General features: G+C 33.0%; 1 protein-coding gene across 2 annotated transcripts; it reads right to left on the bottom strand.

Annotated features, from left to right (window-relative positions):
- Window positions 1-5,197: 5,197 nt before the first annotated feature.
- Window positions 5,198-9,675, bottom strand: LOC114398413 (APETALA2-like protein 3). Of its 2 annotated transcripts, none has more exons than XM_028360599.1 (11): window positions 8,885-9,675; window positions 7,482-7,932; window positions 7,367-7,392; window positions 7,247-7,277; window positions 7,073-7,160; window positions 6,816-6,961; window positions 6,630-6,674; window positions 6,400-6,503; window positions 6,149-6,291; window positions 5,915-6,031; window positions 5,198-5,815 (listed from the first exon to the last, which is right to left on the bottom strand). In XM_028360599.1, exons 1-11 carry the CDS (start codon window positions 8,964-8,966, stop codon window positions 5,564-5,566), a joined length of 1,485 nt encoding a protein of 494 aa, XP_028216400.1. In that variant the 5' UTR covers window positions 8,967-9,675; the 3' UTR covers window positions 5,198-5,563. The 2 variants fall into 2 exon arrangements, with proteins under 2 accessions (XP_028216400.1, XP_028216401.1); XM_028360600.1 differs by having other exon boundaries at window positions 8,903-9,674.
- Window positions 9,676-12,743: the final 3,068 nt, after the last annotated feature.

Raw genomic sequence — 12,743 nt, 5'->3', positions numbered from 1 at the left:
TTTTCTATTAAATTGCTTTATACTCTCCCTCACCAAAAATTCTGTCCTTCCCCAACATTTTGTCAAAAGGAGCCGTGCACTGAGATGCTTGTCCATAAAAGTTAAACCTTAAAATAAAGGACGCTGCTATGGTGAAGTCCGGGAATACTTCCTCACATGTGGAACACAGAACATAACCCGCAATTGAAAGTTACTTACCGGGAAAAAAAACAGTAAAAAATATATTAAAATCATTAAAAATTTAACTTTAAAATAATAAATAAAGATTCTTAATTTTATATATTGAAGAAAAGCTAGAAGAAGAAACGACGGCGGGTGACGGTCTCGTCGACCTCCTCCATCTCTTCCCTGACCTTCATCAACTGCGAGACGACTTCGACACCTTTGAAACCTCCGTGAAAGGTTCTCCCTCTCTCCTTTGCCTCGCTGACGGCGACGACAACGTTTGTTTTTTTATTTATTGTACGTTTTCTGATTTGGTGAATTGAAGAAATCAGTAGCATGATTTGTTCAGTTTTTGTTTTCTTTTATTTGTTGGATTTTGGTTACTTTGTTTTGCTGATCAATCATGAAGTTGCTTGATTTTTTATTTTTTTTGTTCTTTCTTGAATCTCAGTTGCTCTCAATTGATTTGGAGGATTTGAAATTTGGGATGAATTGGTTGTTTATTTTTGTGAGAGATTTTTAATTTTAAATTAGTAATTTGAGGTTTTGAAATTCTGAATTGGTATTTGGAATGAACGAAAGAAGTCACCAGGAGAAAACGAACGGTGGTGGGGAAGAGCTGACGAGATTAAAAAAAAAAAGGAAAAATATTTATTATAAGGAAAAAAACTTCAAATGTATTAAAAAAATTACCGGTTGAACAAGTATTCCTTCTTTGATTTCAAACCTGATACCTGATAAACTGGTAACCTTTCTCCATCAGAATATAATTTATCTTTTTTATTTTTGTGTGATGTTTATTTCTTTATGATTATTTTTCTTCCAGTAAATAACCTGTTATTACAGGTAAATTTAAATGTTCTACAGGTGAGGAAGGATTCCCAGACTTCACCTTAGCCGCGTCCTAAAATAAGACAATAAAATTGTCCATTTTTTTAGAAGCACCTGTATGTGACAAGGGAAATGTTACTCGTCCATCTCAATAAATTTGGGTGGATTTGGATGGATAGAGGAAAAAGTAAGAGAGAAAAAGACAAATTAAAAAGAATAAATACGAAATATGATTTGATACAAAATAAGAAGATAGATATAAATTAAGAAAAAAAATGAGGTAAAAATGAGTTATAAAAGACTGACTGAGGGAGATGAATATCATTATCTGTATAATTATTACATTTTCCATATATTTAGATTAAAATCTAATAACTTTGTTTGTTTTGGGCAATTTTTCTCAAGATATTTTAGCATATAAGATCTAAGTATATATAATTAAATAAAACTGCTTACAGGTCGGTGGAATAATCTTTTACGTGAGTTTCTATTAACAGCTTTAGCATACCATGGATGTTTTGGTCAATAGTATTAAAAGTACCACTTCATTTATCCCTTTAATGAAAAAAAGCATGTATACATAAAATAAAATAAGAATTTAATTAAAATACATTAACAACATATATAGTAAGATAGTTGATTTTTGTAATAGTAATTATTTTAAAAATTATAATTTAGATAGTTGAATTGAAAACATAACTTTTTTGAGTTTAATAGACATACAATTTCAGTATTAACTTTTTTATACTCTCAATTAATTGAAAATGATTTTTCCTGTAGTTTATAAGAAAAATTTATAAAGGTTTTAATTGACCAAAGCAACACAAAGAATCAGAGTTAATCCAAATATATGAGACTGCAAATCTGGTGGTGATTGATTGTGGGCAGAGGCGGTAAATTTAGTTGTTTCTATATGTTTAGGTTAAAAAAAACACAGGGAAATAGAACAAGATTTGTAATTATGGGCAGGGATAATGATGTCGGCAGTTGAGATGGATGTGAATGAAGAAATTGATGAGGCCAGGTTCAAGTGAAGTGGTGTGTGTAGATAGGAATAACTTGGCAATGCAATAGAGCCCAACAAACAAAGGGAAAAACCAAATTTAGAGAGTTAGATTAGGTCATTCATTGGCAACCTTCAAGTTTGGAGAGAGGGCAATTTAAAAGTGACAGAGAGATAGGGTCAGTAACTTGGTACGGATTTGATAGGTCACCTACTTTTGAGAGCAAAGAGTGGCCCCTGCCAGAATAATCAACTTTTTACTATTCACATATAGAAAGTACAGTACAGTGTGGCCAACAGGCTTTTCATGCTGCTCATGATACATACATACAGCTAGCTGCATGAATCATGCCATTCATTGCCCCCCACACCCACACTCTCATCCTCACCTCTTGTTAATTCTTATTTCTTGGAGATCCCATATCAGTCAACATAACTCTTATTCGCCACTTTTATATATAAATAAATTTAACTATCAACACATAGAATAGGAATAAATAAGTTACAGAAAATAACATTTTATTAAATGAATGACATAATATTAAATAAGATAAAAGTTAAGTATTATTTCTTTATATTTAAATTTTAAATTATTTTTTTTACTGTTTATATCTATGTGTGGAGGGAGTAAGCCAATTTGATGAGAATGTGTTAGATTCATATTCACATTAAAATAGTATTCAATTTAGTAAATCTTCAACATGAAAAAGTGTGTTAGATATTTATAATATATAAATAGAAATAACCTGTATTTTATAAGTAATTATACAGTTTTTTTATTTCTCTTTCTTTATCATATTATTAATTTTATTATATTTATATATTTGTTTGTCTGAAGATATTAGATAGCATTTAGATATTAAAAAAAAAAGTTAAATTAGGTTGATAGTTACATTTAAAGATTTATTAAGGTCATTTAATTAATTTGGTTTGGTGAGGGGTTTCTTACTCTTTATTACAGGGAAGGCAGATTGACGTACAAGTGAGTGACTGAGTCCTAATCCTAAGGTTGTGGCAAAAACCGGCGAATGCGGAATTGCTTTAATCCAGGGAAAGGGACGGGACATAGCGAGCCCCTATTTCGACACGTGGCCGAAAATTATCATGCCATGCGACAAAATCCCCCAAACAAATCATTTTCAATCTCGTACCTCTTGTCCTTTTGGCATCTGCCATGCCTCAATTGTAATTCTTTCTCTTCATGTCAGGCCTATTTTTACCTTTTATTTTACTTTACATGTCAATTATATTTTATTCTTGCCTAATTTCTTCAACTTTAATTAATAAAACTAAGAATTTGCTTGATTGATTTAAAAGAAATACAATATAATTAATTAAGATTAAAACTTTAAATTATAATAGAGTATAAAAATATGAATTTTATCTTATTTTATTTTTTTTTTATCTTTTTTATCTACAAACAAATGAGCTTTAAAAGATTTTTCGACTCAAACTTCAAATATGTTGCGCATTATAAAATTAAGAGTCCCTTTAACATAAGGAATAAAAATTGTAGAGCAATATTCTAAGTTCAATTTTAATTTATTCAAAATTAAAATTAGTTTCAATCATATTTTTATATTTAAATTTTACAAAGGATTAAAGTAGAAAATTATTTTTTTATTAAATTTCAATTTCTAGTAAGAATATTCATCAGCAAAATTACATCATATTTGATAAAAAAATATTTAATTTATAAGTGACAATGGCACTAGCTATAAAAATAGAAATGATAATGGAGGTTACAGTAGTGACTATGGGATAAGGAGGTAGTGGGTTGGGTGAGGGAATTAGTTGCAGTAGCAACAATTATGAAAGCAAAGGATATAGGTAACAATAATGGTGATAGAAGTAACAAAAATAAGGAAAGTATATATATATATATATATATATAATGTTACGAGTTGGTAAGTAATTTCAATTGCATTAAATTATAGGGAATCAGATTTTGACGAAAAAAAATATCGTTTACGTATAAAAATAGTCTCATAGTACAATTATGTTTGACATACTTTTTGGTAAAATTACGTTTATTTTCAAACACGATTTTGACTATTTTTTTGGGTGAAGGATATAAGTAGTTTGAATCATACGTTGGTCCAGCCACAAATTAATGAATCTATAACATTTTCAACATCGAAGTAACACTTTGTCGCTTTCGCATTAAGGAAAAAAAAATCCTTATTGTGCATATTAACAAATATTTTTTCTTATATATAATTTAGTATTACATCATTTAATATTTGTTATGGAACTCATCCTTTTTAATAATTTCACATTCTCAGCTTCAAAAGTGATTTTAATTTATAGCAGCCAAATAACATTCATTTTGTCGGATATCACATTTGAAACATAAGTTTCCAGACATAAATTACACTATTATAGACTCAACAGAATTAAGTTAATAAATCATGATTCACAAATTCAAATTTACAAACTCTAATCTAAGCACTATGTAGTTCCTATAATCAGCACCTGTTGAGTCCAATTTAACATTTGAAACTAAATCTACCTCATTTTAACATTTTTCTACGAAAAATTCTGTCACTTCAAATCTTCTACAACATTTCTTTTGCTTTCAAAATCTCCGACCATACATTACATTCTCTCCTTCCTATTGTGAAATGAGAATTTTAATTTTCGAATCTGATTTATTAACTATACTTTGACCTTTTCTTTTTTAAAAAAGTCTGTACATATAAAGATGCATCAGCAATAAAAAATTAAAAATATAGGAAATCGTGTTTGTCTGGTTTGCGTTAATATTATTTATTATAAAGCTTGTAAAGCGTCGGCATTGATGCATCGGCAGTTTGGTTATAACTTCTTTCACTATCTTCTCGGACAGTGTTTCCGAACTCTCTGACGATGATGCTTATTACGCACTACTATAGATCTTTGTTTGTGAGAGGAGTAGAAATTTAAAAAAATGTGAAAGGAGCAAGGAGTGTGTATACAATGTACATAGGAATGGGACATAAAGTGACTTGGACGTCCTACCGTGCGCACAAAATCAATGCATAAACTTCGACCTAGGTTAGGGGGAGGAATCATTAACAAAGACCATAAGACAGCTTTGCTGTTCCTTAAATATAAGAATAACCATGTGATGGGATTCAAGCCAAAATTTGTGAATAGTGTTATGTCGGCAATAATAAACACTGGCTAGTGGCGACTAACTAACGGAAGCAAAGAAAATTCACGACAATGACCCACAAATATGGATTGAACTTACCATGCGTTCAAATATGTACAAATTCCGTCTCTTCAAAAAGATCAAACTCATCTTTTCAAGTATTTTCTAGATAGAAAAGCACCGAGATTGAATGTTGGAGATACCAAAGTAAACGCTTAGTCTCAAAAATCAGTAAAAGCAGAGTTCAAGAAGCCATCGGGGCATGGCATTTCTTTACATATATTGAAGAAAACTAGTAGAATGGCAAATAGTAAAAGCTGTAGAACCAAGCAAATTCAATTGCTACTTGTAACTAGTCCTACTAGTTTGTCAACCATATGGTGAAATCAAGAAGATTTGCAATTGCTTTGGTCTACCTAGCAATGCATTCAGCTACCGAAGAAGAAAGGGGATATGGTGCCGGAGTTAGTGATTGATGATGGAAAATGCGAGTGGAGGAATGTCATGTTTGGAAAACGAATTTGAGTATCCGCAGCTGATGGTATTATTGTTGAAGGGAATCCTGATGATGCTGCAGTAGAGAAGGGTGGAGCAAGAGTTGCCCTGCCATAAGGACCTTGGACTTGCCATGCCCAATTTGGCACGGGAGCAGCTTCCATCCTCTTCTCTATTGCTGTTTCCTGTAAATATAAAACGAAAATGAATGATCAGTGAGCACTAAAATAAGTAGACGGAAGAAATTGGGTAAAGAAATTGCTATGAGAATGTATGGCAATCACCTCGTAGATAGGAAAGAAATTGCTACCATTCCAGACGGAAGGATGTTGCCCAGATGCTATGGAGAAGCCATGATGAGGTGGCTGAATGGTCCGTGATCTTGATCCAGAGTGCTCAAACTATTACGCGAAGTAAAAAAATACAAACTGCTAATTCAGAAACAAATGAAAAATGCAGACTCAAAGAATAATTGAATCCAACCATATGGGCCATCATACAACACTCCTCAACCTTACCATAACTCGCTTATCGAGAGGGATATCATCCCAGCTCTGCGGAGCTATCATACCACTCCCGTTGCTGGGTGTGTTCTTGATTTGACCATCAGAGTAAGAAGGGGGAGCTATGCCCAAGTTCAGATCAAGACTTTGCTTGGTATCTGAAATAGTGTCGCAGTGAAGGTGGCGTTAAATGTTTTAATCCATAACTTTATAGATCAATCAATAAGCAGATTATGAAACAATGGAAATAAATAAATAAGTGGTACCTTCATTATCAGACTGGGAAATTACCTCCCCTTCATACAAGCTGGGCTCGAAGTTTGTAACTGCTTCCCTTCCATTGCATTTTATAGCTGCCTTATCATACGCTCTGGAATTATGTATATACACAGCAAGTAAAAAATAACACATCAAGTGTGTGTCTGTATATATGTATATATACAGAATCCAAAATGTTAAGGAATTTAGGCTGAGATATTCAATTAATTGGTAAAACCTTGCAGCCTCTAATTCACTGTCGAATAGCCCAAGATATATATACCTGCAAGCAAGCAATAAACCCTGGCCAACTTAAATTCTGATTTATCACGAGCAAAGGAATCCACATAATCTCGCATATTAATGCACATGGAAATAGAAAACTGAAAAAACTTTATTCAACCAAATAGTTTTGTTTTCTCACTTTTTACCAAGAAACTGCCCCATACGAGCTTCCCATCGCCCGCACTTATGCAGAGTAACTCCCCTGTATTTGGAGCTTCCCCTCGAAAAACCAGTGCTCTGTCGCCGCAAAATGTGCACAAACTCCTCCTTCGTGAAGTTACTCATCTGCACAACACAATAACCGAAAATCAAATCCACAATCACAAATTCCATTCAAGTATCTAAAACAAATTAAAAAAACCAAGAAATTAAAGCCATCAGTGCACAGTTCAAAACCTGCTTTATATCTTCATCGTAATCGCTAACGTTAAAATTGATATCCGCATCAACGCCACGGAACTTGATCGCAGCTCGATCATAAGCCCTGAAAAAAAAAATTAATTAATAAAATAATAAAAACAGCACGCTTAAACAAAAACCAAAAACACTTAATCACGAAAATCAAATTACCTTGCCGCAACATGCGCGGTGTCAAATCCACCTAAAAGAAAAAAAGAAAAAGAAAGCGATATTAAAGAAAACTGAAGCAGTTAATATAAAACGAATCTTCTACTTGCGTTGCGTCCTCACCCAAGTACACTTGTTTCCCACAGTCCCTGCACAAAACAAAACCACACAGTGGATTCACTAACGGTAGCGTGTTAATACCAAAATTACTGGGCATCATCGATTACTAAGTACTAACCAAATGTGCGATTCCCATCTTCCGGTTCTGCGATAGAAAGTAACGCCGCGATACTGCGAGCTTCGCGACCGCGGTCCTCTTCGGCTCTTCTTCACCTGCTGTTGCCGGGGAGTGATCCTCTGCTCCGGCGGAGCACCGTGCTGATCCACCTTCGACGAGAAATCAAGCCACGCCGCCGCCGAGGCTCCCGAATCGGCCGCCGGAAAGAGCTGGATGGTGCGAACGGACGGTTCTCCGGCGGCGCCGAGGGGAAGCCCGTCGGAGGTGGCGGCGTTGTTGAGGATGGCAAAGTTGTAGGCAACGGCGTCGCCGTAGGAGCAGGAGTCGTCGGTGTCGGCGGCATTGACGACGGAGGAATTGAAGCTGCCGGAGCTCTCCATTTGCAAGTCGGAGGCGGAATCGGCGTTGAGGTTGAGATCCAACATCGCGGCGTGAGTTTGTTTGGTAGAAGCTGTTAGGGACCGTTTGGAGGGAAAAGTAACGTTAGTTACAACGGAAGTGAGTCTGCGAGAGAGTGGGATCCAATTTGCAACGGCAACAACAACGAATTCACATCATTTGTTCAATGCGCGCGTGTGTGTGTGAGTGAGCGAGTGAATGAACGAAACCCCTAACAATATAGGAGGGAATTTCATGCAGCGAGAAGAGTGAAGAGTGAAGAGTGAGATTAAAAAAAAAAAACACAAGAGAGTGTGTGGGTTTTGTTCTTGTATGAAACAAGCACCACAGTCAATGCTGGGACTCCTTTTCTTTTCAATTTTTTTTTCTTCTACTCAAACGGCTTTTAGCAAGGGGAGATATTTTTGGTTTTATGGGAATCATAGGTTAGTTACAAACTATTGATATGTATTTTTAAAAAAATAATATTTTTGGAAAGATGTTTTTTAATTATTTTTTTTAAAAAAATATATAAAAGAGATAAAAAAAATTATTTTTTAGTTTAATTTTTCTTTTACTATAGGAAAAATATGAAAATATAATATTCTTTATTAAATTATATAATAAGATAAATAATTAAAATAATCATTAAAAATATGCATAACATGTTTTTTGATTTTTAACAAACTTATTGAAAGATTCTAAATAATTAACTAAATATATTTTTAAGAAATATAATTTTCAAAATTTATAATTTTCATCGATCATTATTCTGAGAATAAAAAAGCTTTTCTATCGTCAAACATGCCTTTTGAAGTCTTGCCACACATTTATTTGTAATTTTTTTTTTCTCTTTCCACCCTTCCCCAGCGAAACTTTGTTTCCTTTCCCAAGTTGGGAAATTTTTTAATACCGTTGGATGAAAGATGTTTTTAATAGAATGGTTAGAAATAGAGTTTGTTTGTAGACTGTTTAAAAGTTAATTAGAATAATTAAGGACAAAATTAATGTATATTAAAGGTCACCTCCATTGAAAAGGTCACCTTCGGGCGATTGCCGACGTGGTATCGACAAGGCAAGGTTCCGCCGGAGACGCCGCAACGCCATGAACCACTCCCCGTTCAGGCTCTGAGGATCGGGGGAGGACTAAGAGAGTAGCTTCGAGCTATACTATGGTGGCTTTGACAATAAGGGGCCGCTGTCGTCGAGGATGTCGGAGTTTCTGCTCGGATCGGGATTCGACGGACTGCTACAGTATGTTTCGTAGATTGAGATCAACAACTTGGGTAAGGTGGAGAATCTGCCGGTGTTGAATGTGGCGCTAGAGTCAATGCCAACGGTGGAAATTACTGAGTCTCTGGTTGCGACGGAGACGCACAGCGCCGTGTGCAAGGAACATTGGCGCGCGAGATGTCGTGCAAGCACCTCTACCACTCTAATTGCTTGTGTCCAGTGTGCTGCCGTCGAAGTAGGCCATGTCGAAAAAGAGAGTCGTCGGTGAGGTCGAGGAGGAGTTGGTAGGGTTGAGCATATAGAGGTTGACGAGCGACAGATTCGCCGTCGGGAGGTTTGCCGACGAGAATCACTTGTAGGAGGTGTACACTTGTTTTAGTTGGGATACATGTGATTTTGTCCTTAACTATCCTAATTAACGCTTAAACAGTATGCAAACAAATTATATTTCCAACTGTTAGATTAAAACCATCTTCATCCAACAGTATTCAAGTGTTTTGTAACTTGAAAAATGAAAGAAAGTTTCCCAGTCTTCTTTACCTGGGAGAAACAATTTGTTCTGCCAAACTTTGCTTCCATTATTTCCTTTTTGTTTATCAGATTTACTTCTTCTAAAATAAGGAGAAGATCTGTTGAGCGGAAAATAGAATTAGCCACTAGTAGAAGAACCAAAAATAATATTAGAGTGACGCATGCTTGTAATTAATAAATGATTTATTATTAATCAACTTGCATGGTGTATTAAATTACCGATCGAATTAGAGATGTGGGTTCATTCTGCCGAGGGCTGACGATGTCATTTAATCAGTGAACTTTTCAGTTTTGTCCACGATTTCTTTTTATCTTGTACTAATACAATAATACTACTTTGTGAGAAAAACAGGATTAGGAGACACTTAAATATATTTATTTGTTGATACAATAGATTATATACTGATATATAAAATAAATTTATACGATTATCTAATAATCATGAATAATTATATAAAATAAGTTTGTTAACTTTTTATAATAATTATATTAAAAATCATATATTGATAATTACTTATTGATCGATGATATATTTTTTTTCATCTTTATAACTAATACAAAATAAAATAAATATCTAAATTGTTTAAGAAAAATTAAAGAGCAAACAATATATATATATATATATACCATGTTGATGACACTATGTGTCCCTCAATCTATATAATTATTCTATAAAAATACTAATAAATAAATAGTGATCAAATTAATCATTAAATATTTCTTAAGAACATTAATTACAACGTGACAGTTTAAAGAGTGTCTAAAAGTAAGTAAAAATAGAAGTATTAAAAGTCTGTAAAATTATGTGCATGGAATTATTAAAAGTTTATATCACATAATAATCTAAGAGCTCCAAGGAACATAAAAAATATAATATTAAAATTTATTGCTCTAATGTGAATGACTTAAAACTTTTTTGTCAATGTCTGTACTACAATTTGTGGTTATTACTCGACAACCTAAAGTAATAAAAATGTTTACCAAAACAAAGTAATAAAATTGATACCAAAGTACATGTACATATGTGTTGGTATTCTTGTGTAAATAACAAGCAAAGTTTGCAGTCAAAAAATTAAACAAGTAGAGTTTGTTTCTCATCCATGAGCATACCGCCCATATGTATTGTTAACGCATGTCTAGAGTTTACATTTATTAGTAGAACAAAAATTACAAATTTCTTATGCTTTTGACCGTATATGGATTATGTATATTTATGTTTTATTTTAAGATCGACATTGTTCATGAACACGACATAAATCAAAATAATATTGTTTAAGTATCACTTATTAATCTTTTTTAATCAACAACTATAACTTCTAATTAAGTTTAATTAAGGATACCGGTTAAGAAATTCAAAACATAAAATTTTAATTAAAACTTACCTTTAAAGTACATTAAAAATCACTGTAAAAGTGCATGAATGACATTTTTTAATTAAAAAATTGTTTTGAATTTCTTAGGACTGGTTAGCATTTTTTATTAATTCTTTCAAATCTCATGGTAATTAAAGCCACAGGATAGTGAGTTTAGTCACAAATTTATACGTTGCAAGTAATACATTAATGAAGTTGATATATAACAAACACGAGATAAATAAAATCCCAGTACGATGCCCAGGCTTTCTATGGAGATACAATAATAGTGAGTAGCTAGCTGAATGATCATATTTATTGACATCAGGTACGAATAAAGAAGAAACTAGAAATGGAGAATCCAAACATTGTAATTGCTGAGTTTGATAGGCTATTTATGGGTGTGCTAGCTGCACATTGTACAAATGAATGCAATAAAACATCATAGTATATATGAAGAGATTGTTAAATAATTAGACTACCAGATATTTGGTGCGCATATAAGTAAGTGGCATTGATAGTTATAAGACTACACTCTTGTACCCAATTTGCCATGTCCCATGACTCACGCCATTCAAATTGGCCATGTCTACAACCAATCAAACAGTTTCCGTAGCTAGGGTTTGGTGATGTAGAATTAAAGAACCTAAATTGGACGACACAAATTGTAGTGCCAAGCATTTTTGGCAACGAACAAACGCAACGTGTAAAACGTGCTAAGAGCACAAGTTTGGGCATGAATTGGCTTATTATACACCATGGACGGTGATTTTTAAGATTGTCCAATATCTTAAAGAATATTAGTTAAAAAATTTAAAGTAAAAATATTTTTATTGAAAGATAAAAAATTACGTTATTTATCATTTTCATTACACTCTTATATGATTTACATAATAATAATTATTTCTTTTAGTTTCTTAGAATAAGGCCCTTTTGTTTAATTAGAAATGAACATTTGGAATTGATGATTTTGAAATTTATTGTGTTTTGGTTGTAGTTAAACTTCAAATTGCTAGGTTTATAGGTTCTAGCTAGGATCAAAGGTGATCAGTGTCGGTACAACAACAGTAGCTTTGCAGAACATCAAATGCGGTCCAAGCGGTGGCTTCAATGGCGCACACACACAGGGAGAGGCTTCGAATAAGAGACAGGGTCGGGTTGGAAACTGGAAATAGCTATGCATGGCCCTGTATTTATTACAGGGTAGGGTTTAGATTATTTGTCATTTGATCTTAATTAGTTAATTTGAATTTGGTATGCTACTTTTGATATTATTTTAATCTTACGAGTCTTAAGTTGGTTAAAATGTTTATCTGTGATGTTACTTTCATTATTTTCATATATGTTCTATTTGAAAATTTTATATTTTAAAAAAATTCCTATATCGTTAAATTCATTTATAGATCTTTATAATTTTATTAAATTTCGGGGATAAGTTCTTATAATTTAACAAATTAGTGAGTTTAAGGATATGCACTGTTAATGTAATTTTTTTTACATAATGTCTATCTTCTTGAAAATAATTAGATCTCCATAGTTTTGAAATTTTGTAAGTGAGTCCTTAAAAATAACACCTTCAAATCTCTGTTAAGTGTTAGTTTTTGAAATTGTTAACATATTCTCGCGCTAGTGGTGCTGTTGGATTTTTTATTTAGAAAGCTTAGTCTCTCTTTCCACTTTTTTTCTTTCTTTCTTTCTAGCAAGCATGCTCTCTCTTTCCACTTTCTTCTACTTTCATTTCTTGCCCACTGGGGTATTAAAATTTATA

The sequence above is a fragment of the Glycine soja genome, chromosome 19, assembly GCF_004193775.1.
Source record: "Glycine soja cultivar W05 chromosome 19, ASM419377v2, whole genome shotgun sequence".
Lineage (NCBI taxonomy): Eukaryota > Viridiplantae > Streptophyta > Magnoliopsida > Fabales > Fabaceae > Glycine > Glycine soja.
The sequence above is the reverse complement of the archived record's forward strand: the minus strand, read 5'-3'. Positions and strand labels throughout refer to the sequence as shown.

Excerpts from the sequence above, each read along its gene's own strand:
- LOC114398413 (XM_028360599.1), bottom strand. The coding sequence starts at position 8,966 with ATGGCGTTGCGGCGTCTCCGGCGGAACCTTGCCTTGTCGATACCACGT. Across the intron at positions 6,962-7,072 it reads ACGATGAAGATATAAAGCAG|ATGAGTAACTTCACGAAGGA; the intron begins GTTTTGAACTGT and ends TGTGTTGTGCAG. Across the intron at positions 5,816-5,914 it reads ATTTCTTTCCTATCTACGAG|GAAACAGCAATAGAGAAGAG; the intron begins GTGATTGCCATA and ends TTATATTTACAG.